The 23,241-nt window shown below is 40.5% G+C and overlaps 1 protein-coding gene across 1 annotated transcript in view; it reads right to left on the reverse strand.

Moving 5' to 3' along the window:
* ST8SIA1 (ST8 alpha-N-acetyl-neuraminide alpha-2,8-sialyltransferase 1) overlaps positions 1-23,241 on the reverse strand; it is a 131,833-nt gene that overhangs the window by 60,040 nt on the left and 48,552 nt on the right. The window contains exons 3-4 of the mRNA XM_050325176.1: positions 7,691-7,800; positions 2,541-2,633 (exon numbers count right to left, since the gene is read on the reverse strand). Coding sequence (XP_050181133.1) covers positions 2,541-2,633; positions 7,691-7,800 — 203 coding nt within the window. The remainder of the gene's footprint in view (positions 1-2,540; positions 2,634-7,690; positions 7,801-23,241) is intronic.

The raw sequence follows: 23,241 nt of genomic DNA on the forward strand, positions 1-23,241 counted from the left end.
TCTGCAATAATTACTGCCAACAATTTGATTTTCTAAGGGCACTAATTCTGATTTTAGAACCACACGGAAAATTGCCTCTACATCCCTGGTACGAAAACTTTGCCCTAAGTAACGTGCCTCATCATAAATTATCTGGCAAGGATAAATCTTTTAGAAGCCATGAATGGTGTTGCTGGACCAATTCACTAAACCTGCCATAACACACTTGAGAGATAATTGAGATGTCAGGCCTCATCAATATCAACCTGCTTCAAGTAAGGACAAGAGGAGAGGAGAAGACTGATAATAAATGATACCATTATGTGACTCTGGTTAACTTACAGCTTAGAAACAGACACATATCAGCCACCAATCTGGACGTCCTTGAATTTCATGGAAGTCTGGACTTAGAAGCAACCTTAATTCCTTAAAAAGCTTCTTTCCATAGAAATTGATGACAGAGTGGTAGTCTTTGTTTCTATTTTTACCCCCAAAATTTAATGGTTTTTTTCCCTCCATTCTAACTTAACACACAGGAGGTAAAAAAATGAGTTTGGAGAGCACACAGGAAACATCAGTCAACTATTATTTAAAAAAAAAAAAAAAAATCCTTTCTGGACCAGGCAGAGGAAGCAAAGTGTCAGATCTCTCAAGAGCTTCAACCCTCAGAGGAGGTTTCTGCCCATTTTCAGCATTATAAATTTGTTCCCTGTGTCATTCTCAGTTACCAGTTATATATCTACTCCTAATCAATACACGTGCATATGCACTCCACATTACCTTCTCATCAGAGGTCTTGCATTGCAGTTATTGTTCTTTGAAAACTACATTGATCACAATCCCTTTCCCTTCCTCCCTTTCTTTTTTCCCATTTTCCACCCACCTCCCCCACTCCTTGTGATATCCACCTCTCACAAAGTAGCACCTCACTCTCTCCATCTGGTTCTTCAACCATCTGCTCACTCCTTCCTTTCCCTCTTGCTGGATAATTCTACAGTCTCTCTAGTGTAGATACACATTCTCCTCATAGCATCACTAAACCACTTTCCCTTTTCTGTTCAAAAATACTAAGTACAGCAAGCTTGTACTCTAGGGTTTGAAGGAGGGAAGGGCGCAAAACAAATATCCCTGAATTAAATAATCCTCTGCCTTGAAAACCATAAAATCTTTTGTAAGCTTTATGTTTCATACTGCTCCTCTTCATTTAATCCAAAATGCCATGGCCAAACTGATCTTCTTTCCTTGATGGGGTATTCTGGCCATTTCATTCCACTTCATAAATCAGCCTCATCCACCATCTACATCCCACAGGATTTTCAGATTCCCTGTCTTCACATCTACTGCCCCTCTTCTTGCCTGGCACCTGGTGCCATCCCCTGACAATTTTGCTTGGTTTGCTTTGATCTCATCCCACGAGCACTTCTGTGCCTTTCCCTATTCAGGCACTCTCTGCCTGGAATCAGCTGTTGAAGATGATTACTACTCCATTTCCCTCTTGTTCGCCCTCTCTTTTCTACTTTGCCAAAGACTGACATCTTTTCCACACACAAGACTAGAGAACCCTTCAATTCTGCTAGAGAGGAAAAATACTACATTTAAGTGCCATCAAACATCCATTTCCAAAACAGTGCCTTTCTTCTTTCTAAAACACCTGACTTTCTATTATGTGTTTTATTTCCCTGCTTTGCTTCCTTTCACGATCCTTCACCTTGCAGTGCTCACATTATACATTTCCTTATGCCTAATCATTTCCTGCTCATCCCCTTGGTTTATGCCTTTTTTCTTGTGTTCTTCAGTGAACATGGCAGGTTACTACCAGATCTTTTTCTGCCTGAGAACAGTCTACCTCGTTCTGGGGGATAAACAAAAATTACAGCAATTAAAATTCAGGAAGGCAAAATCAGAGAGATGGCATTGACATTTTTTTTCCCCCTCTCTCATCAGCTACTGACATTTGGAAAATTTCAACCAACTCTAATAAACAACAAAGATTTGTCCCAGTTTCCTAAGAAAGCGAAGCTTGTGTGATCACAACCTGTCAAGGAGTTCCATCCTAACCTTTTGTACTCCGTAAGTTGTTATCAAACAAAGAATACGAAAACAGTGAAGACTCAGAGATTATTGGTGCTGAAGCAAAGAGAAACCCAAATTAGCATCTTCAGTAACTGTGGATGCAGCAGCCAGCTGGTCTGACCAGCAGAGTAGCTTGGGACATCCATAAGTAGGTTCCTGGCTTGGGAGCAGCCAAAGCACCTCAGGCAATGCCCAGCACATGGAAAAGGGAGGGAGTTGGAAGCACTGAGGGGAGTCTGGTAAAAGAAATAACTCTGTAAAACCCAATCTTCCTTAATTTCCCTGCTTATAGTGAAAGGATAGGAGGTTTAGTATTTAGTTATTTCACCTAGCACCAAGCCACTGCCTATTTCACCTTTTTAAATCCCCTTCCAGGATCAGATCATCATTAAGAACACAACTGTGATGCACTAATATCTATAGCACAGATGAAGCATTTTTCTTTCTATTTCCCCCCCCGACCAGAAAAGGAACAATATGCTGTCTACCTTTTCTGAATTATACTTGGATTTGCAGTCACCAGCTGGGTTTTTGATCCGACGTCCTTGCTGTACTCACTGGATAGAGGAGGAAGGTTGCACCTGTGCACAGAAAGACAGTCAAGATTTTAAATGGCATTCAGGATTGACAGGCTTCAGAAAATGTAAAAGTGATATATAAATACCAGACCAAGCTACAAATGTTCCCTACTGCAGCAGACCTATAAACACAGTGGGACACTTTTTTGGGACAGATTGTGGGGAAATAGAGAAATAAAACCTTTCACAGAGATGATATCTATGTATCTGCTAAACAAAAACAAAGGTGAGCATTTGGCATTTCTGACAGGATGAATAGGCTGCCGAAGAGGCTGTTATTATCTCTAGAAATTTTTTATCCAGACTCTTTTAATGTTCTGATTTGCACTCAGGTCTGCCTCATCTACCACTATCAGGCTTCAGATTGCTACCACTCTACAGCATTACAAGCTTTAAATGGCAAGCAAAATTGTCATTTTACATATTTCACTACGGGCTACCTTGAGTGAACAGAATTTACTAGGAAAACACAGAGAAAAAAAAAAAATCAAGGGGCTATTTAAATATGTGTGTCTCAGTTCTGCTCACACTCTTGTTCTGGTGGGCAGGGTGATAACGTAATAAAGAAAAAGCAACTGAGCAAATTTGCTATGGAAAACAGAGAGCCAAGACTCCAAAAAACAGAAGCAGAGAGAAACATCCACACAGTGAGCAGTCCTAAATGCTCCGTAGTAAAGACCAAGGAGGAAAATGAAAGTGCAGTACATAAAGATGAAAATACATCCAAAGAGTATCCAAGCCTATGCACTGCTTCAAAAATTACAGGCAGGAGAAAACCACTCAATATACAGAAATTACACTGAAAACTGGTTCTTAAAACATTTTGTATTTCAGATTTGTCCAACTTTTTAAAACAAAGATATGACCAATATTTGTAATGTTTAAAAGGTAAAACCAGGATTCTCAGAGACAAGCAGAATTTGGAATTTTTTTCAGAGAAACACTTTTAGTTGGTTATATTGTTGGGTTTTGGAGTTTGGCTGGGGATTTCCAAAGAGACAGAAAAACAAAAACCAGTTTTGAGCTCTACCATAACGAGATTTGACCTCCAGTTTTGAAGTTCAACCACCAAATCAAGACATCTCCATTTGCACACGTTGGTTTAACTGTTTTTTCTGCAGCAGGCTGGGCAAGTGCAGCACAGAGAGGGAGCAGACGAGGTACAGCAAGACAAAGGGTGTGCTTGTTGGCCAGCTCCTGTCTCTTCCTACCCCACTGAAAGCATGTGCTGAGCAAACACTGACCCTAAAAAAGGGGCTCAAGCAGCCCCTGGTTGCTTTAAGCCCTGCAGACAGTCACCCCCACAGAGGGTGAGACTCCAGCTTTGGAAGAGGGCAGGCAGTGGCTCAGAGAGGAACTGTTCCACATTCATGACTCCTCCTCTCAGTACTAGAAAGAAACGGGGTCATTTGATGCATTTCTTACACCTGTGAAGAGCCACATCATTTTTCTCCCTGTCTTCTGCACTAACCTCTCTGTAGCCCTCCAGTTCTGCGTGCATCCACCAGGCAGTCCATGTCAGTAATGAAACCCTTGAGTACAACAACAACAAGTTGCTTATCTGATTTTTTTTTTTAATCTTAACAGTTCAGAGGCCTCTTTCCAGCACTAGTGAGAGGCAGGAGCTGGGGAAGCAAGCTATGGCTCAGGTTTTACAGCAGTTTCCAGGGGCTACTACAGAAACTGCTGGCTGTTTTATTTATTACAGATTGCTGTTCGCATCCGCCACATTGGGAAAAATCAGTCTTGCCACAAGGAAAGCCCTTGCTTCCACAGCAGTCACTGCCTCTGTGCATTTCCACTGACCTCTGCAGTGCCTGGAGAACGTGCTTGTGACAGCAGAATGAGGCTGCATAAATTCCTGCCTGCACCTCCACGTGTTAGGGCTTTGTGCAATGTCAGTGCCCGGACAGGACACAGAGTGTCCATGCAGCACACTCTGCAATTCCTGCTAATGCCAAATATCCCACATTCCGTAAGAAAAAAAACACACTCATGTTATATCTGCATGTATTTGCATACAAATACCAGCTCTCAAAATTGTATTCTTCATTTCACATCATCAGGAAATAACAAGGAGGACAGTGATGTCCGACCTACGTGGAACACAGATGAATTCAACCACATGCACCAAGAAACATAAATTTTCCAGGAACATTTTCTCCTTTTTGTGACTATATTTGTTAAAATGTGCACAATTACTGAGATCTCAGTTACAAAACAGCTTCTAATTTGGTCTACCACAATTTAAGAGAAGCTAGACAGCTTCAAAAGAAACCAGAAAAGAGGAACCAAAATAAGAGGTTTCAGGAACCGCAACCATTGACAAGAAAGAAAAAAATAAAAGCATATGGGAGGGTTAATTCTCAGACATAAAGAATGATAAAGTTTTAAAAATCGAAAAAGACATAAAATAAAGTAATATAAAAAACAAAGTAAAATAAAATAATATCAAATCTGGCAATAGGTTGCTTCCTGCTCCTGCACTTGGTAGGATGAAAATTAATCAGATCAATACTATTTGGAGAGATTGTAGAAACTCTCTCAGTGGCAGTTTTCATTGGCAAGCCAAACAACTATTTGTGAAGAAACATACAGATAGATGATTTGCCTTAGGGCAGCAAGATGGCTTAGATACCTCTACCAGACTACAGCTTAATGCTCTCTGTTTTAAATAACACTAGCTCATAGGGCAAGCTTTTAAGAAACTGCTTTTGATTAAAGTTTATTTAAAAACACTATGAAGGACTAAGATCTCACTCTGGTTTTTATCATCTCAGCATCAATTTTCATCAATAATGAAAATTCTTTCATAAGGCAGTCCCAGATGCACTGTTTAAACACATCTAATTCCCTTCATCAGTAAATCTCATTCCCACCTTTTTGTGCATTAAATATTAAGAAAAGTCCTGAGTATCCAGAGGAAGCTGTAAGAAATTAGTTAACAGAAACTTCTTGGCCTTTCTAATTATTTTCTTGAATAGGCCAGCAGAGTGCCAAGTGTTGTGCTGGTGAGGAGTACACCAAGAAATAAAAGATTCATCCTAAGAAACTTCTTTTTAATTCTCTTACTGTTACATCTGGTACTGAGGAATGAGTATGTGAACATGCAGGAAAGAAGGAAACATCATCAAAACAGAGACAAAAACATGGCTTAGGGTGAGTACCCAACGTTTCTCTTGTAAAATAACTGTTAGCAGGAGGGGAACCCCAATTTTTTTTTCTTAGAAATAAAAATTACACACTTGAAAAACAGGCAGATATCAGAAGATAACCACACCATGAAACATGTAGACCATATACCATGCACCTTTTTCACTGCAGAAGCAGCATGCTATGCCTTAGGGGCTGAAAACTGCTGCTCTTTTAATCTCTGTGTTGGAAAAACTGTGTTTGAAGAAGATGCTCAGCAATGAGTTTAAACTCATTAAATAACCTTAGTGACTACAACATATGAGAGAAGATGGCAGATACTTATAAGTGAAATCAAAACTCATGTGAATGGAAGAAAAGAACAAGGACAAAACCCGGCATGACATTTCACACTGCAGAAATACTTTGAAGATATTACACAAATTTCTTTTCAAAAAACAGAAAAATGTTATGCAAGTTACCATTGTGCTCTTTCACTCTCAGCTCTGAGATTATAGAAATCAGATTTAGAAAAGATCAACCAAATCCTGTCTTTCACCTGCTGTAAAAATATTTTCTCCCAGTGGTGTATTAGTTTCTAATCCAAAAGAATTGACACACAAATATGACTGCACATCAGTAACACAATACAGCCTGCAGACAGCAACTGGATTTTTGCAGGAAACTCCCTATCACTTATTTGCAATTTGAAACAAGTTTTGCCCAGATAATGGTTGCTTTACCCTCCCTGGGGAGAAAAGTGGATTTTTTTCTCATCAAGTGACAATAACAGCTGCTTTGGGATTTTTTTTTTACATTTCTATTGTTTTTGCAACTGATTGCTCCTACAGCATTTCAATTTCCCATTGCATCTAGATAATATTACCATGGTATACACCCTGCAGTTTCTTATATTTAGTCTATGGAACACCTAAGGAGTTTTGCAGTAATGGCAGCCATTTCTCCCCTGTGCCTTACATCTCCTGCTCTATGTTTCCTTTTGCCTTTGGTTTGTTCTATTTCTTTGCTTTAATACAGAAGGGTTTTTTGGTCTTTGAGATGCAAACTAGAAATTACAGCAATACTGTTTGGTTTGCAGCACATTTGTACGGCTTTACAAATAAGCCATCAGGATCTAACAAGGAGACTTTCTAAAGTGAGTGTTCATTATGCATCCATGCCAAAACCCAAAAAACCCTCCATTTCTCATCTCTTTGGGAGCATTCCTACAGCTTCTCCTTCACAATGTTTCTCTTGTTCATGTTTAACAGGGAGGAACTAATTTCTGTCTTTCTTCTTTAAAGACTGCAGATCTAGAAAGTGTCAAATTCAATCACGAAAGCAGTAGCTGGTTTGACATCCTTCCTGACAGGTTCTTATAACTTCAGGAAGGCTGGACGGGAAGGAAATGTGAGGAATCCCAAAAACTCTGCATCAAGGAAATAGGTTTGGCCTTTCCTCAGACAGTCAGCCAGAGGGAAGAAAAACACGGGAAGATTTCAGCTTGTACCAACTTAGATCTTAAGCCTTGCCTCATAATCGGCACCTACTCATCTTGAGGTCAATGGGTTGCAGAGATGGCATTTAGAGTTTCGGAGGACATTTCTCAGGATGAGGCCCTGCCTACCATTACAAAAATAATGAGAAAAGCAGCTCCTCAGTACCTCCCTGAGACACTGCACCATCTGTCACAACCTTAAGCACTGGTAGACTGCCCCCACACCTCACACACCCATTTGCAGAAGCCAGTCAAAACTCTTTTTTTGCCTCTCCTCACACTTTTACCCAAGTTCCTTGTACAAAGCATCCTGCAAAGGCGAGGGAACAAGGCAAGTTGTAATTGATTAATCGCAACTGAATAGCTCTGAAAACCCAGAGCCTTAGCAGGGGGAAGGAGAGACAATGTGTCATTGAGGAGTCTGTCTTACCGCATGACAAAATCTGCTTGATCTATTTGTTTGCCGCAGCCGCTCTTTTTCAGGATCCCACCGTTTCCCACCACGGAGCATTTCTTCAATGGCAGCTGGAAGGGAGTAGCCTAGCAACACAAAACAAGGACCGGTTTTACAGAGGAGAACACACACATCTTTGTAGCAGCCACTCCTGGAGAACCCGGGGAGCTGGCAGAGCTCTAAGTGAGGAAAGAAAAAGGATAATTAGGAGCTAAGGAATAAAAAAAAAAAAAGAAAAAAAAAAAGGACAGAAATTAGCTGGTAAGTAGATGTAGGACAGGTTTTATCCCCACTCCCCAAACCAGAATGCAACAAATGTGATATAGAAGATAAAAGATACTTCTGCAAAACCAAAACTGCCTGAAGTCCTGATGCAGGTGTTGACCAAGCCAGGCAGTCCATAAGCCTACTAGGCAAGCTGCAAGGACACAGGGGAAATATGACAACCAGAAAAAAATAATAATAGTTAAAAAAAAAAATCCATGCAAGTGACCTTGCTGAGCTGATATACAATAGATACCTCTGGGGAAGAAAAGAAGAAAGGAACAGGGAACAAGGTGATGACAGAAGCACACTGAGAATCTGGAGTCACCCTGGCTCCCTCCATGGTTGTGTCACTGGGACGGGTCAGTCCAAAGCCTTAGGCAAAGATATTTGTAGCTTGACAGCAGCTCCTTAAACTGTCAGCTGCCCAGACATAGAATAAATTAAAATTAGAAAGGGACGGTTTCAGCTAAGAAGCTCTTGCAGTCACTCAGCAGGGGCATAAAATTGCAAGGTCAAATTGTCATGCTGTCCTGTGCATCAAACACAGTAATAAATTAGATCTGCACAGTTTTCATTCCAGAGGATCTCAAAACTATGAGTGGGACATCTTCCTGTAAACCCCAGGTCATTCACCTTTAGTGAGACTGGGACAAGCACTTAAGCAGCACACAGGGCATCAGTGCAGCCCAGCATATTAAGAAGGTGAAGAGAGAGGTGAATTCAAAGTAGTGTGATTTTGATAGGGAATGGGATTTGTCTACGATGCAAGAGTTAATATTCTCCTCATGCAAACAACAGTGCAGGGATTTTTATTTGTCAAACCTGTCGAAAGCTGACTTTGCAGCAGAGACAGAAGGTACTGCACAGGCCTCTGAGAATGCAGATGCCACGGCGACAGGACGCAGCACCGCAGAACTCTCCGGGAGGACAAGGCAGAGTAGCAGCAGCACTTGGCCTCACTTACATGTGCAGAGCAACGTCTGACTTTACATCATGTATTCACCAGGCATTGCAACACAGTATGGGGTCCAGAAAACAGACCCAGTGTTACAGCACAAACTCTGCATTTGTTAGAACTCAGTCCCGATGTTTTATTTCTTTTCTTCCTTAGATTTATTTCCCTTGTCTTCTTTTATCAGCAAATTAAGACTCTGTTCAGCTAGTATAAAGTCACAACCTGCTTTCTAATGAAAAACATTAAAACACATTTGTTATCCTAACTGTGGATTAAGATATGCTAAAGCAGAAAAATAAATTTTAGTTTCCTGAGGCCCAGCCATAGTTAGGAACCCACTGATAGCACAGTGGAGCAGTACTAAGTGTGCAGCTGCACTCTTGTTCTGCATCTGCCTTCTCAAGAACATTTTTTAATTTACAGTTATTGAACTCTGAGCATCTTTTGAGATTCAAAGGACTTGAGATTCATCCCTGATGTGACCCTGACCAAATGAGAGCTCACATACTCAATAAAGTAAGGATGTGGGGGTGGGAATTAAAGGAAATGTAGAAGAGATATATTTTATAAATAATAGTATCTTTCTCATTCAAGATATATCAAAGCTCCTTCCATGACAGGTAGTTACACAAAGGCAAGGCTGTGACAAAGCACAAAGGCAGCAGCCATTAACTCTTGCTTTTAAGAGTAGTGCACACTGTCACATAAATTCTGTGCTTTTAGTACATGTTGAGTGGCTTTAGACCCCCAAAATAAACACTTAGGAGTTACTAAATTCTTTGAGATGCAAAGAACCTTTGATATTGCTTGAGATGACTTGCTGTCCTTCAAGGGAGGTTATGCTCAAAGATGATAATATCAGTTGTCATTTGCATACATGCTTTGGTTTTCAAAAGCATGTGAAGCTTTGAAACTTTTGTCCTTTTGTTATCCTGAACACGGGCTTCCTACACGCTGTGCATGGCCAATTCTCACACTGAGGTGAGGTAATTCTATTTTTTACTCCAGTTTGTGCCAAGCAGGGAGCTGGGGGTAACCCAGAAAACACCCACCATCAAAACTTCACACAATTTATGTTTTACCAAACAAAGGCATCAACATTCATTGGTTACAAATGACATATCCTTTTAATTAATTAGTACTCAAATCTACTCCAATCCTTATTTGCTAACTATATATCTCTTGCTTCTCATGCTAATTAGTCTGCATGCACAGTTCTTCTCTCCATTTTTAGAAGGTAGTCAATGTCAAGGTGGTTGCACTCCCCCACTGCCAGAATTACCTTTTCCCCATTTACTGCTCAGTCATGTTGACTTCAATCCCAGTGGCTCTGTCCAAACAGCCCATTCATTTTGGGATTGTGTTCCCTTTTCCTTAAAACAAAGGATTAACCATGTCTCCGAGTTTCACAGTGCAACTACTTAATTACACCTGTCTAGTTATAGCTACTGATTAACAACAAAATAACTGCCAAGTTCAGATCAAATCTTGAGGGATTAGATAACACTTCAGAGAGTCTAAAAAGCAAAAGAACAAGGTAAAGGCTGAGAAGGTGGTGTGAAGGAGCCAGAGGAAATTGGAAACGGCAGATAAAATCACCATGATGGTTGTCCCTCTGCCTAACTTGTGGAGAAATTTACTTGCTCTCTGGACACAGGAATAAAACCAGGCTGAACACAGTTCACTGTGAAAAGTCACAATGCCCACAGGAGCCCTCAGACACTTTTGCCTCACCCAGCAAAGTACTGAAAATTCAGGACACGGTACACACATCAGACAGAGTCTTCACACCACCATTTAGCTTAAAATGTTCAACAGATCCATTTTGCAGAAGACCATACTTATGAACTTTCCACAGACATAGTCCAGTGACGGGGTGTGGGGGGTTGTAAAGGCCAAAGGATTAAGCAGCCCTGCTGTTTGATGGCATTTCAGTTGCTTTGAGCTTAATGAAGAGCAAGCAATTGCTTAGGATGACGGGGGAGAAACCTGCCATTTGTTATCTTGCACCTGATTTTTCTTCAGACATTTAAATCACAGATCTGTACTATTGCTGAGACTGAAGGATCATTTCAGGAACTCTTTGTCCAAACCAACACAAACTGACTGGTCGCGCAGAAATTATACAAGTCTGAAACTCAAGTGTTGCCCATAAGCAAGTATAAAACATATGGCTCCTTTTTTTTCTCTCTACAAAAGGCATTTCTCCTTTCCTTCTTTCACAGAAAAAGGCTCCAGGGCTTTTAAATTTTTGGGAAATTATCATCCTGTAATCAAATTCGCAGCAGCACAGCCAACCCACTGCAGCACCTCAGTGCTACGGCACACTTCCCTCTCCTCCACATCCAAAGGATGTTCCTGGGACAGATGGCACTTAGAGGTCCTTCAAAGCTAAAATGCTGTGGGCTTCTTTCTGTGACTTCCCATCAGCATTCAGCTCCTTCCTTCCTTTGGGCTGTCCAAAATAGGAGGTGCAAACGGCTTAAGCAAAATTGCAACACAATTAACCAAAAGGTAGTTATAGCTCTTAGACAGAGTAGAATCACTCAGCTTGTGGAAACACATCACCACTGGGTTCTCAAGGTGTTTCCCTGCACCCTCTGGCTGTTTCAACTGCCTGTTTGTCAGGGTGTGAACTGTGGGTTTAAAGTTGGATTTAATACTTAATTAATTATCAAAACCTGGAGTTATTTTTTTCCTGTAAGGGTAAACAACATCAAAGATGGACTCCAGCAACGATTTGTTTCCTCGTGCCAAGGGATCTTACACTGTCTTCATGGTGTAGGTGATCTGTCTTCAGATTTTTTTAATGCTGTTGGAGTCGAAGGGTTATAATAATGATATAACTTGCTCCAGGAATTAAACTGGTTTTACCTTTTTTTTTTTTTTAAATAGGCTTGGACATTGTAATTTCAATAAGAGGCCATTTTCAGTTTTAAGAAGATAATACTATATAGTAAACCCAAGTTGGTTTTTAGGTTTCTATTACCAGCAAACTCTGTTTTACTGGACTCACAAAAACCTTCTCATGCTTTTCTTCTTAACCTCCCACAGCATAACTCTTTGCTAGGCAAATTGTCAGTTCATACTGACAGCGTGAAAGTTCTCACATTGTAAGGACCCAGCTGTCATTTATGCTAAATGTTCAAGGAAACTCAGTTGTTTGTCTCCTTAAAACTGTAATCTGGCCTAATGAATGCTGGCTTTGGACAGTAAAGTTGTTACAAAAGCATTTCTACTTATATTAGCTTCCTGAAACTCTGTTATTTTCATTGTCAACACATTTGTTATTTTCTTCATTCACAGAATTTTCATGAATGACCAGAGTCTTGTGGGTGGACTAATAAAAACAGTGCAGCATTGGTTTATCTAGTGTAATAGAGAAAATGTACAAATAAACGACCAACTCTTTCTAATTTTTGCAAATCACTACCACAGAATTTGCAAATACTCTTAACTAAAAGCATCTTGCATATTGGAAATAAGCAGGGTGAATTCTCTTTAAAAGTAAGTCAAGTTATTTTAAAAGGATTTCATAGGGTGGTTTTTTAAAGGCATCTCCAAACAAAACCAAAGACGGAAAGGCCCCATTGTCTCATTTTCCCTGGTTTAAAACAATGAAATTCCACTGATAATCAAAGGAGATGTTCTATTTCGTATTCATGTAAACAAAAGAACCTGTACATCCCTCTGCAAATTCAATGACAAATAAGCACACAGAGCAATAGAATAAAGATTCCCAATTGAATATGGGACTAATTTAACAAAGCATCTCTCCAGCAATTCACTGATTAGTTTCATCATTCATCTAAGTAGAAATAAATCATTGTCATCTGTTAAAAGAACATTACACAGTACTAACAAAAAATTATTTCTTTTAGATAATGCTACACTAAATCACTTTGATTTCATTGTTAGGTTGTTAATGCATTAATTTTTGCCCACTCCCTGACAAAGACTTTAATCAGCAACCAAGTTCTTACTGGAAAAACAGGAAAAATTACTGTATTCAGCCTCTGATTTAATGCTTAAGACGTCAAAATGATTGAAAACACCGAGAACACAAATTAGAAAAATTTCTTTTTAAAATAAGCATTTTGAATTTGCAAGAGATGCTGTGGTTTCACTGTCCCTTTTGTGAAGGCAGCATCCCGGTGAGAAGGGTGTTGTTCTACTGAATTTTCTAAGGAGCCAGCAAAACCCTGAGAGTTCACAAGCTGTCAAATTCAGGTCTTAATGAAACAGTTTCTGGCACTTTTGCATAAGGATATAGCTGACACTTGAAAGGACAGCTCTCCCTGTGTCAGCCTCAGATAATGTGGCCTTGGTTTTTCACACTGTAACACATGGCAGGGTGGCAAATGCTCCTTCTTCATTGTTTACAAATCATCTTCAGTCTGATGGGCCCTTTTGTTCCACCTACAGAGCTGTCAAGACGTGACAGCCTGACGGTAAGAGGCTCCAAATAAACATCAACGATGTATTCTCTAGAAGGCACTGGGGGGCTGGCTGTGGTTCCTTGCATTTCACTCAATCCTACCCTGACCTGGCTACAGGACCCCAGAGCAAGGAGTAACCACGGACAGCAAGGTAACAGAAAAATTCATGGAGTCATAGAATGGTTTGGGTTGGAAGGGACAATGACTCCAACTAGTTCCAACACCCCTGCCACGGACAGGGACATGTCCCACTCGACCAGGTTGCTCAGAGCCCCATCCAACTTGGCCTTGAACACTTCCAGGGGTGGGGGATCCACAACTTTTCTGGGCAACCTGCTGCAGTGCCTCACCTCCCTCACAGTAAACAATTTCTTCTGTATACCTAATTTAAACCTCTCTCACTGGAACAGGTGGGGCTCTGATTACAAAATGATTATTAGAACAAGAGACTGTGACAGTGACTATGAAATCCCTCTAGAAGATAAGGAAAAGATCCTACAACAGACCTCCAGCTACCCTCTTCAGTTCACTTTGGCACTGCCAGCTAACACATTTTGAAACCTCAAGGTCTTTGCTCACACAAAAGGGAAGTTATCCCCATGGGACAAGCTTCTCTGTAGGTCCATGCAAGCAGGTCCCAGTCATGACAGCAGTGTCTTTATTCAGAACTTAAAGCAGAATTAAACAAACGTTCGAGCTTATGTAAACTTCGTGCTCTTCCCAAATATGTACTTAAGGCAATATTGTTTTTCATGAGATTACCGTGTCATTAAATATTTATACAGGGACACAGGGCTGCAAAGGACCACTTGGGAGACTGAACCCATCGCTGTGCTGCAGGACACTCCCTTCTATCCAAAAGGATATTAACTGCAGAGCAACTACACACAAAAGAGAGAACACTTTGCAACGTACCTGCATATTCACATAAACCACAGAGCACCAGTGACAAGCTGGCAGTCACTTTAATTTCAAGATGTACTTTAAGCAGGAACTTCAAAACCTTGTGCTCTCTAATAGCTTTCCACTCAGCGTGAAGGCAGTGCAAGGGAGTACCTGCCGTGAATTAAAAGAACGTTTCAAATTGCTACCCTGGCATTTCATTCAATGGAGTCGGCCTTCATACAGTGAGTGGGGATAATGGAGGGAAAAAAAAAAAAGGGGAAGCACATTTGGAGATTGTAACAGTTTATTTTAGAAAACAGGTTACTGACAGTATATCATGGATAGTATTTTAAACCATGAATGCTCTGGGAATGTCAAGGGAAATCTCCCTGACAAGGCAAAGAAATATGAATGCGTGGGAAATTCTAAAGTTCTGAAAGACTTCTGGATCCAAACTTTACGACCTGCAATGCGCTAGGACCCCAAACTTTGCATTAAAAATTATAAAAAGTAAATATAATTTCATGATTAATGGAAAAAAAGGAACTCAGCCTACTGGGGGTGGGGAGGGTGTCTCTTATACTGGATGATGTTATACTTTCCAACACTTCTACAACAGGAAGGCCTCATAAAGGGCTGGAGCTGCCTTCCAAATATCTGCATTTAAATGCTCTGTGGAGTCACCCAGCTCTGTGTAAAGCGTGCAAAATGGAAAAATGATGTACAAATTCCCTGAGAAACAGCTTGACCAGAATTCATAAATAACTGCCTCTGCCAGCTTCCCTCAACACTGTCTCATACACTTGAGTAACTCACTTGATTTTTTCTTTTTAAATCCTGTGTGATAAGGATGAACTTTGAGTCACAGGTCAAATCACTAAACTCTGCCAACATCTACAGAAATAGTCAGCAAATCCTTCCTTTTCTCTGACCACCTGACACCACCAGATGCCACGACAAGCTCAGAGGAAAACGCCATCAACTGTGTGAGATTCTCAGCCGCGCTCTGCTTTGCCAGCACCTTTGGAGGTAGGTACACAACACCCTCCCACTTACATTTCAGCTGATTCTGACTTAAGTGCTGGCTCTGAGCAGTATTTACACAACCTCCTGGTTCACTGGCACTTGGTGGCAGAAAGACACGTAGGCAGAGCAGGTATTCCTGCATTACCTCATATTGTACAATGCTGAATGATTGGCAACAACCCCCCATCTTTTGGGTTTAGAGATGTAACCTGCAGGTGCTGCTTTTGAATGGTTTACCCATCCTTCCCTTTTCCCTGTTTCTTTCTTAATCTGCTCCAAGTCTGAGCAGAAGAGAAAAAGCTGTGTATCAACCTGTATATGCCATGATTGCATCAACACAATGCTCTAAGCTTAAGCCAAAAGAAAAGCACATCAAAACCTTTTTGGGTTTTCACTAGACGTTTCATGGAGACAAGGGTGAGCACAAACCATCACTTCGTGGGGAAAAACTACTTTTTTAATGTCACGTATGTCTTTTAAACAACAAGAGTAGTTACTATTTTATGACAGCGTAATGGGTTATTCTGCAGGCCTGGGGAAATAAACTTTTTAACTAATCTCCTGCACTTCACAGTCCTAGCTGAGGAAGTTACACTATCTAGGCACATGCTATCACTTTTATGCACAAAGGCCTTTGCTAAAGTTAATAACTATTACATTACAGGTAGAGAAATGTAGAGTAAAAACAAGTAATACAACTGCCAAGTGACAAAGTTCCTCCAACTCTGCCTGTACTTTCTCCCTCGGTGATTTCAGGATGGACAGTTTCAGTAACAACATATACAGGCACCAAAATATGGATTTAGTTATCATGGGGAACACCAAAGTTAAAGCTTTGGTTTTCATGTTTCAGGCTGTCTTAAAAGCAATACACTTCCATTTCACTAGTTTATTAAACAATGAACTTCTACAAGGAAAAGACCCTCTAATCAACAAGTGTTCTTTGCCTTTGCTTTACCTCTAAATAGTTCAGATGAATCCATGATGTTTATTGAGATTCACTGGCTAAAAAGACATCAAAGACAACTAGTAAGGATTGATCTCTCCAGGAAATGTGCAATTAGAGTTTGAGTGGAATTTAAGCAGAGGTGGGTTTCTGGTAGCATGGAAGCACTGCTTATGTTTAATACTTGCAGACTTCATTTTTTGACTCCTCTATTAATAACAAAAATTAAGTCTTTTAAGAAAGCTCCACTTACCTTATAGATAAGGAGGAAACACATAACTATTTCAAGACAAATTTTAGACTTTAAAAAGTCCAAATTTTACAATGCATACAGAGATTTATTTACCAATCTATCCTCATAAAAACCAAGTAATTTCTTCTGATTACAATTAAGTAAGTGTAGATAAACAGCAAAGGGAACCACAACAGAGAAAGGTTACCTAGGAAAAATGTTTTAGGGGCTCTCTGGTGTTTCAAGTGTTTAGAATAATTTATGGGTAGATATAGGATAGAGAAGCCTTATGATTTGGGTTGCCTAGAAACATTTTTAAAAATGCAACATGTAATATCAACTTACAGATAGAGAGGGTTCATTTAAATGCACTCCTGAGTTGGATGAAGCAATGGCATGAATCCAGAGAAGTGAGCAATCACTTTTCCCACTGCCCCCATCACACACAGTCAAACCAAATGCATAAAACACACTAAGCAGTAAGAAACAGTTTGAGGAATCAATAAACGTGTCAAGCACCATTACAGGCCAGGGCAGGAGCTTGTATCAATCTGTATCTTACATGTTTAGTCTGTCCTTCACCCACAAAACCAGATGGCACATGGTTTGGCTCATGTAGCTAACAACACAAGAAAAGTTGACACGTAGGAGTCAGAAGCCACATAAGAAAAGCAAATAATAGAAAACAACACAAAGAATTCTAAGGACTGCACATAAAACAAGATAATAACTCTTCATTTAGAGCACTATCTTTCTTCAGGGCAGGCTTTCTGCAGAAATGTGGAGCCAAGGTCAAAGGACCTTGTTGAGAAGTAAAAAAAGGATGTTAGCAGCATAATAGGATTTACATATAATGAGTGACTACCAAACTGTTTAAAAAGGCATGTTTACCAAACAAGGAAGCAATTAGAGGGAAGTGCAGTGCCATGTAATGTTATGTCTAAAGGTTATGAAAACAGAAGTTTAGAAGTCCAAGGAGGTTGAGGGGAATAGCTACTACAATTACAGAATCAATGCAGTTTACAGTAGCTACTTATTTTTTCCGGTAATGAAAACAAAGCTCCTTAAAATGTACATTCATATAAAGGCACAAGAGTAATTAATGAATAACTTATCATAACTGATTTGAATAAACAATTATAATTTCTATGTCAACAATAAACCACTTAGTGACACCAGATTAAAATTGAGAAGGGTGTAATTTCATTATATAAGGGTGCAGGTTCCCTAAAAAGCAAACAAAGTGTCATTTGCTGCAAGCCTACATAAAGCCTTGTCCAGAGAAGAGCAACAGAGATGGTGAAGGGTCTGGAGCACAAGTCCTGTGAGGAGCAGCTGAGGGAGCTGGGGGTGTTTAGACTGGAGAAGAGGAGGCTCAGGGAAGACCTTACTGCTCTCTGCAATTACCTGAAAAGAGGGTTTAGCCAGGTGGGGATCGACCACTTCCAGATAACCAGCAACAGGACAAGAGGAAATGGCCTCAAGCTGTGCCAGGGGAGGTTCAGGCTGGACATCAGGATGAATTTCTTCACTCATAGGGTTGTGAGGCATTGGAATGCACTGCCCAGGGAGGTGGAAGTGTTCAAGTAATGACTGGTCGTGGCCCTTAGTGCTCTGGTTTAGTTGAAAAGGTGGTGGTCAATCAGAGGTTGGACTTGATGATCCTGGAGGTCTTTTCCAACCTAAATGATTCTGTGAAAATTCATTTGGGGTTAGCTCCTCTACTGAGAGCATAACCAAACAGGCTGGGCTTCAGGGACCCAACCCAACTCAAGACTGAGGTAGCACAGTGTACACATCAGAATCTGAAAATTTATTTCACACAATTAATTTCTCACTGACTTGGTGCCTCCCTTGCTTTTAGCATCATATAAACACGTCATCTAGTCCAACTCCTGCCCCAGGCAAGGCCACCCATGACACCTGGTCACTGTGTGCTGTTTCTTTTGTGCTTCAGTGCAGGGTTTGGTTGGTCAGGACCCTGGACAGCTCCGGGCATCCACCAGGACCCCTCAGCTTCCCAAGCCGTCCTTTTAGAGGTGGAATTACTCCTGAGCAAAGAGTTTGAAAAAAAATTACATGCTGCCCTCTGTCAGAGGTTACAAGTTGGAGAATACAATGATGAGTTTTAATAAACTGCAACTCTCTTCTGCCAGCTGAACAGAACACCACAGAAATACAGTTTCAGGAATACTTTCTTCACAGAAAAGGTTGTCAAGTGTTGCAATCGACTGCCCAGGGAGGTGGTGGAGTCACCATCCCTGGAAGTGTTCAAGAAATGACTGGACACGGAACTGAGTGCTATGGTTTAGTTGACAAGGTGGTGATCAGTCAAAGGTTGGACTCAATGATCCTGAAGGTCTTTTCCAGTCTTATTTATTCTATGGTTCTATGATTCTGTGAAATCAGCTACTAGGACATCATATTATTTTATTATTTCTAAGATATTGTCAGACCCAACAAACAGCTTTTGAGCTTCCTATTAAACTAATTTTTCACTAAAAGCAATTCCCAAACCAAACACAAAACCAGGGCAAACTAATGAATGTCCAGATGACTCACTCAGCAGGAAGTGATTAACACAGTGAGGATGCACTGGACTGATTACTCCCTGAGTGCTAAGCACTGCAGACCAGCAAGCTACCTGAGGTCTAGAGGGCTTTCACTCTGCTAAGTTTTTGGAGCCTGTCTCAGCCCCAGGTGAAAGGCTAGGCTGAGGAGGGACAGCTTCCTAACAGCAAATGTTTGAGCCTTGTGACCTGGAAGAGGACAGGGTAAAAGAGCAAAAGGACTTGAGGTTTATCAGTGAAGAACTTCTGGGTCCCCAATAGGGACAAAATGTCATTAATTAGCCTTATGGTAGACTCAATCCCAGCACTTGCTGACATATAACACTAACATTCAAAGGTGACAGGTGAGGGTGTAGCATCCATGCAGCTTATCCAAACACATATCCCTTGCCAGACTTGTTTCTCTGGCTAAGAGAACTACTGCACTTCTATTGCTTGTACTGACTGTATTGCTTTAGTTTTAAGCTCTTTACCACGACATAAATCACACAAGGACTTTGATGATCTTCCACCCTTTCAAAACTGACTGATTTTGATACTCCTCAAACTTAATCTTCTAAATTTTCCTTTGGCTTTCTTTATTCACATGAGGAATCTCATGGAAAAAGAGAGCACAGGACAACACAAAACCAACAGGTTGGTTGTTGGCATTTGATAAGACAAGTATAAAATCACAGGATGGCCTGGGTTGGAAGGGACCTTAAAGATCATCTAGTTCCAAACTCCTTGCCATGGGCAGGGATGCATCCCACTAGACCAAATTGCTCAGGGCTCCATCCAACCTGGCCTTGAACACTTCCAGGGATGGGAAGTCAAGCTCTGGGCAAACTGTTTCAGTGCCTCACCACCCTCACAGTACATAATTTCTTCCTAATATCTAACCTAAATGTTCTCTCTTTCAGTTTGAAGTCATTCCCCTTGTCCTGTCACTACATATAACAGTCCTCTAGTTTCATCTTCCCACAGTATCTCTAAGTTTATTTTTAGAGCTATCTCAGTCAATTAAGAAGATAGCTCTAATTAAAGAGAGACATGGGGTGCTCTCCACCCATGTCTGGATAGCCTTTAAAGGGCAATTTCATTAAAAAAAAAAAATTGTAAAACGACATTGTGTTGTAGATTACATTCCTTCTCAATTATACCCAGCTTAAAAAAAAATGTCACACTTAAAGAAAAGGCTTTTTCCCCTAGGGATATAATCTCTTAAAATATGACCTGTGACTGGAAAGATGGATTAGGTTCTTTTCAGGTTTTAGTTTCACTCCTAAAGATTCTGCACAAGCAGACCTCTTAGATCTTCCATTTTTGTGCTGGTCTCTTGACAACGCCATTCACAATACCTGAAAGGTATTAGACCATCCCACTGCCAACAACCAAGTTAGCAACAACACTGGGTGCTTTTTTCCCAGTAAATGAGAGCGTAATGACTTCAGAATATGCAGAGAACTGGTAGATTAAACATTCCTTTTAACAGCATCCCTCTTGTACTCCTAATTACATTTTCATACCCTTCAACATAAATCTTACTCTTTTCACCTCTTTTCTCCGCGAACAAATGTGACTCTGTCTTGGACTGCCACAGCCTCCATATTCTCATCTTTTTTACTCAGCTTCTCCCTTACTTTAGGAAAGTAATTAAACATTTGGGTATTTACCTTCACTGTTTCTACCACCAACACAGACAAGCTGGTCTGCTGTATGTAAAACATCCCTAATAAAGCTTGTCCAAAATAAAGTTTATCCATCTGGTACACCTCCAAGGTTGACAGTCCAAAACACAGCACTGTATTGCTAAGAAGAGGAAAATTAACTCTATCTCACCCAAAGCCAGGACACTTTCCCTTCAAAATCATATTGGTTGATTTCAGAGCTAAATCCCAATGCCAAAAAACCTTACCAGAACTACCATGTTTCATTGAGGTTTTGTACGAAAATCTTGGAAACCTGTGAAGTTTGTAAACTTTCATCAATTTAATTAAGATTCAGCTGAAAAGTTTATGGATATTAATGAATTAATGGCCTGCATTTTTCATTCACAAAATAGTCTAGTGGCAAAGCTTCCATTTAAGCAGTGAAAATTTTCACCAAGATTTCATTAAGCCTGAAGAGGATACTTGTAGATACAAGTGACTGGCAGATTCTGCACTCCAAATATTGCAGTGAAGTGAAGAGGAGGTTGTTGTACAACACCATGCTGAAGATAAATTAGCAATGATTCTACATTAAAATTCAAAATGGGCAAGTCTTTCACAACGAGGTTGGCAAAGTGGTGGGTCACAGGCTACAGTATTTTGTTTAAATCACTTCTCCCACTCCTACTTAAAATTCAGACATCCTAATTCACTACATCAAAGAAACGCTACAGCTCCACTGAACTTGCAGTAATTTGTATGTAATAGGAGTCTACACAGACCTGTGAGCTTGCTACATTCCCACAGACTTTATCCCACTACAGAACAAGAACAAAACCCATGTGCTTCAGGGGAGGAGCTGCACTCTGTCAGATCAGCCAGAGGCTGAGATGAAACACATCCTCAGATGCTATTAATGTGACTCATTGCCAGCAACATATTCCTCCACTATGGTGCAATCAATATACAAGTCATCAATACACAAGACAGCCACTCCCTCCTGCTTTAGGACTTTTTATCCCAAGTGCACTTGCCTGCTAAGCACTCAGGTTGTTAAAGAGAGACAGAAGCTGCAGTGTGACTCATGCCCACAGAAACCTCATGAAGTGCCATCCCACCCTGGACCTCCCAGAAACCTCTCACAGTCACATCCACTACCTCACAGTACAGTTAACTTCTCCACAAACAGCTCTCTGCCTCTTCCCATTGAGTGGCCCAGGGAACAGCTCCACAGAGTTTCATACGTAGGGACAGTAGAAAGTGAAGTAACAGCCTTTCCAAAAGCATCACATAGTAGGATGCAAGACTTCAGGCAGCCAGCACTCAGCATTTCTCCCTTTATCTACAAGAACGTAGTCCAAAAGTGAAGGCACACAGGCAGACAGATAAGAAAAAAAAGGTTTTAGCTGAAGCCTGTAGATCTACTGGACATGATGGACTCTAATGGAAAAGCTCACGCCTTAGTCAGAGACAAAATCTGTAATTCCTAACAAGAAATACGTGTACACACAAAGAAATATCAAGCTTCTGTTTTCAAGAGAGATTTCCTTGGTAGATACAATCTTGTCAGTTACTTCCAAAGTGCTTAATTATGTAATTTTGTATTCATACTTATCACACACATATAGTGAGAGTACAGCAACAAAAATGCAATTACAGACTGTAATGGCTGAGCATGAGCAGTAAATATGGAAAACAACAAACCCTAAAAATTAACAAAAAAAACACCGCCATGATTTTGTGATAAATGTAAGAGAGAAGCAAGTGCTCAGTGTTGACCCAGCAGATGAGGTAATAGCCTGCACAGCTGACTGGACACCCCAGAGATCCCGACTTTCATTGTCTCTAAACACTGATGTAATTTATATCCATTTGCACAGCCACAGCGGTGCCTTAAAGAACCTAAAGCACAAAAGTAAAGCTCAGTCATCCAATTAACTGCCCAAGCAGCTGTGGGGATAGAAATTAAATTATTTTCTCCATAAAAATCTATACTTTCTACAGTGGATTTTAAATTTAGGTTATTTTATTTATGAATTTTAAACATAGGATAATGGCTAGCACTTCTCAGGATTTTGACTGCACTCAGGATGTGTGTTATATTTAATTTCTGTTTCAATTGTTCACGCAATTCAGTGATTTGGTAAGGTAATATATTTTATGTCTTGTCTGCATTGTAGACTGAGGGAGCAAATTTGCTGAAAATCAATCTTTTAAGCTACAGTGATGTATTTTGGTACTGCACAGTTTGACAGGAGAAGTCAGCAGTTCTATTCCCACATTTATACTTCTGGGGATGGTAGAAATTAGATATATTTGGGATGCAACAACGAATTACTGCAACTTGTTACTGGGGTATCATAAATGCTTCATCTTGAGGGGTCCTTTGTATCCAGAGGTAGTGAATGTTGTAGGCTGGTGACTGCAGCCTTGTAGCACTGGCACGCTGCAGCTGAAGCACCAATACTGGAGCAGGGTGGGGAATCACCCAGTGCAACCCTGCAGCCTTTAGGGCTGATGCACTGGAGACACCGACACAGAGCACTGGGCACCTGCAGGTGTCAAAACACCTGAAG

Source organism: Myiozetetes cayanensis, unplaced genomic scaffold (genome assembly GCF_022539395.1).
Source record: "Myiozetetes cayanensis isolate MyiCay16 unplaced genomic scaffold, myiCay2020 scf3, whole genome shotgun sequence".
Classification (NCBI taxonomy): Eukaryota; Metazoa; Chordata; class Aves; order Passeriformes; family Tyrannidae; genus Myiozetetes; species Myiozetetes cayanensis.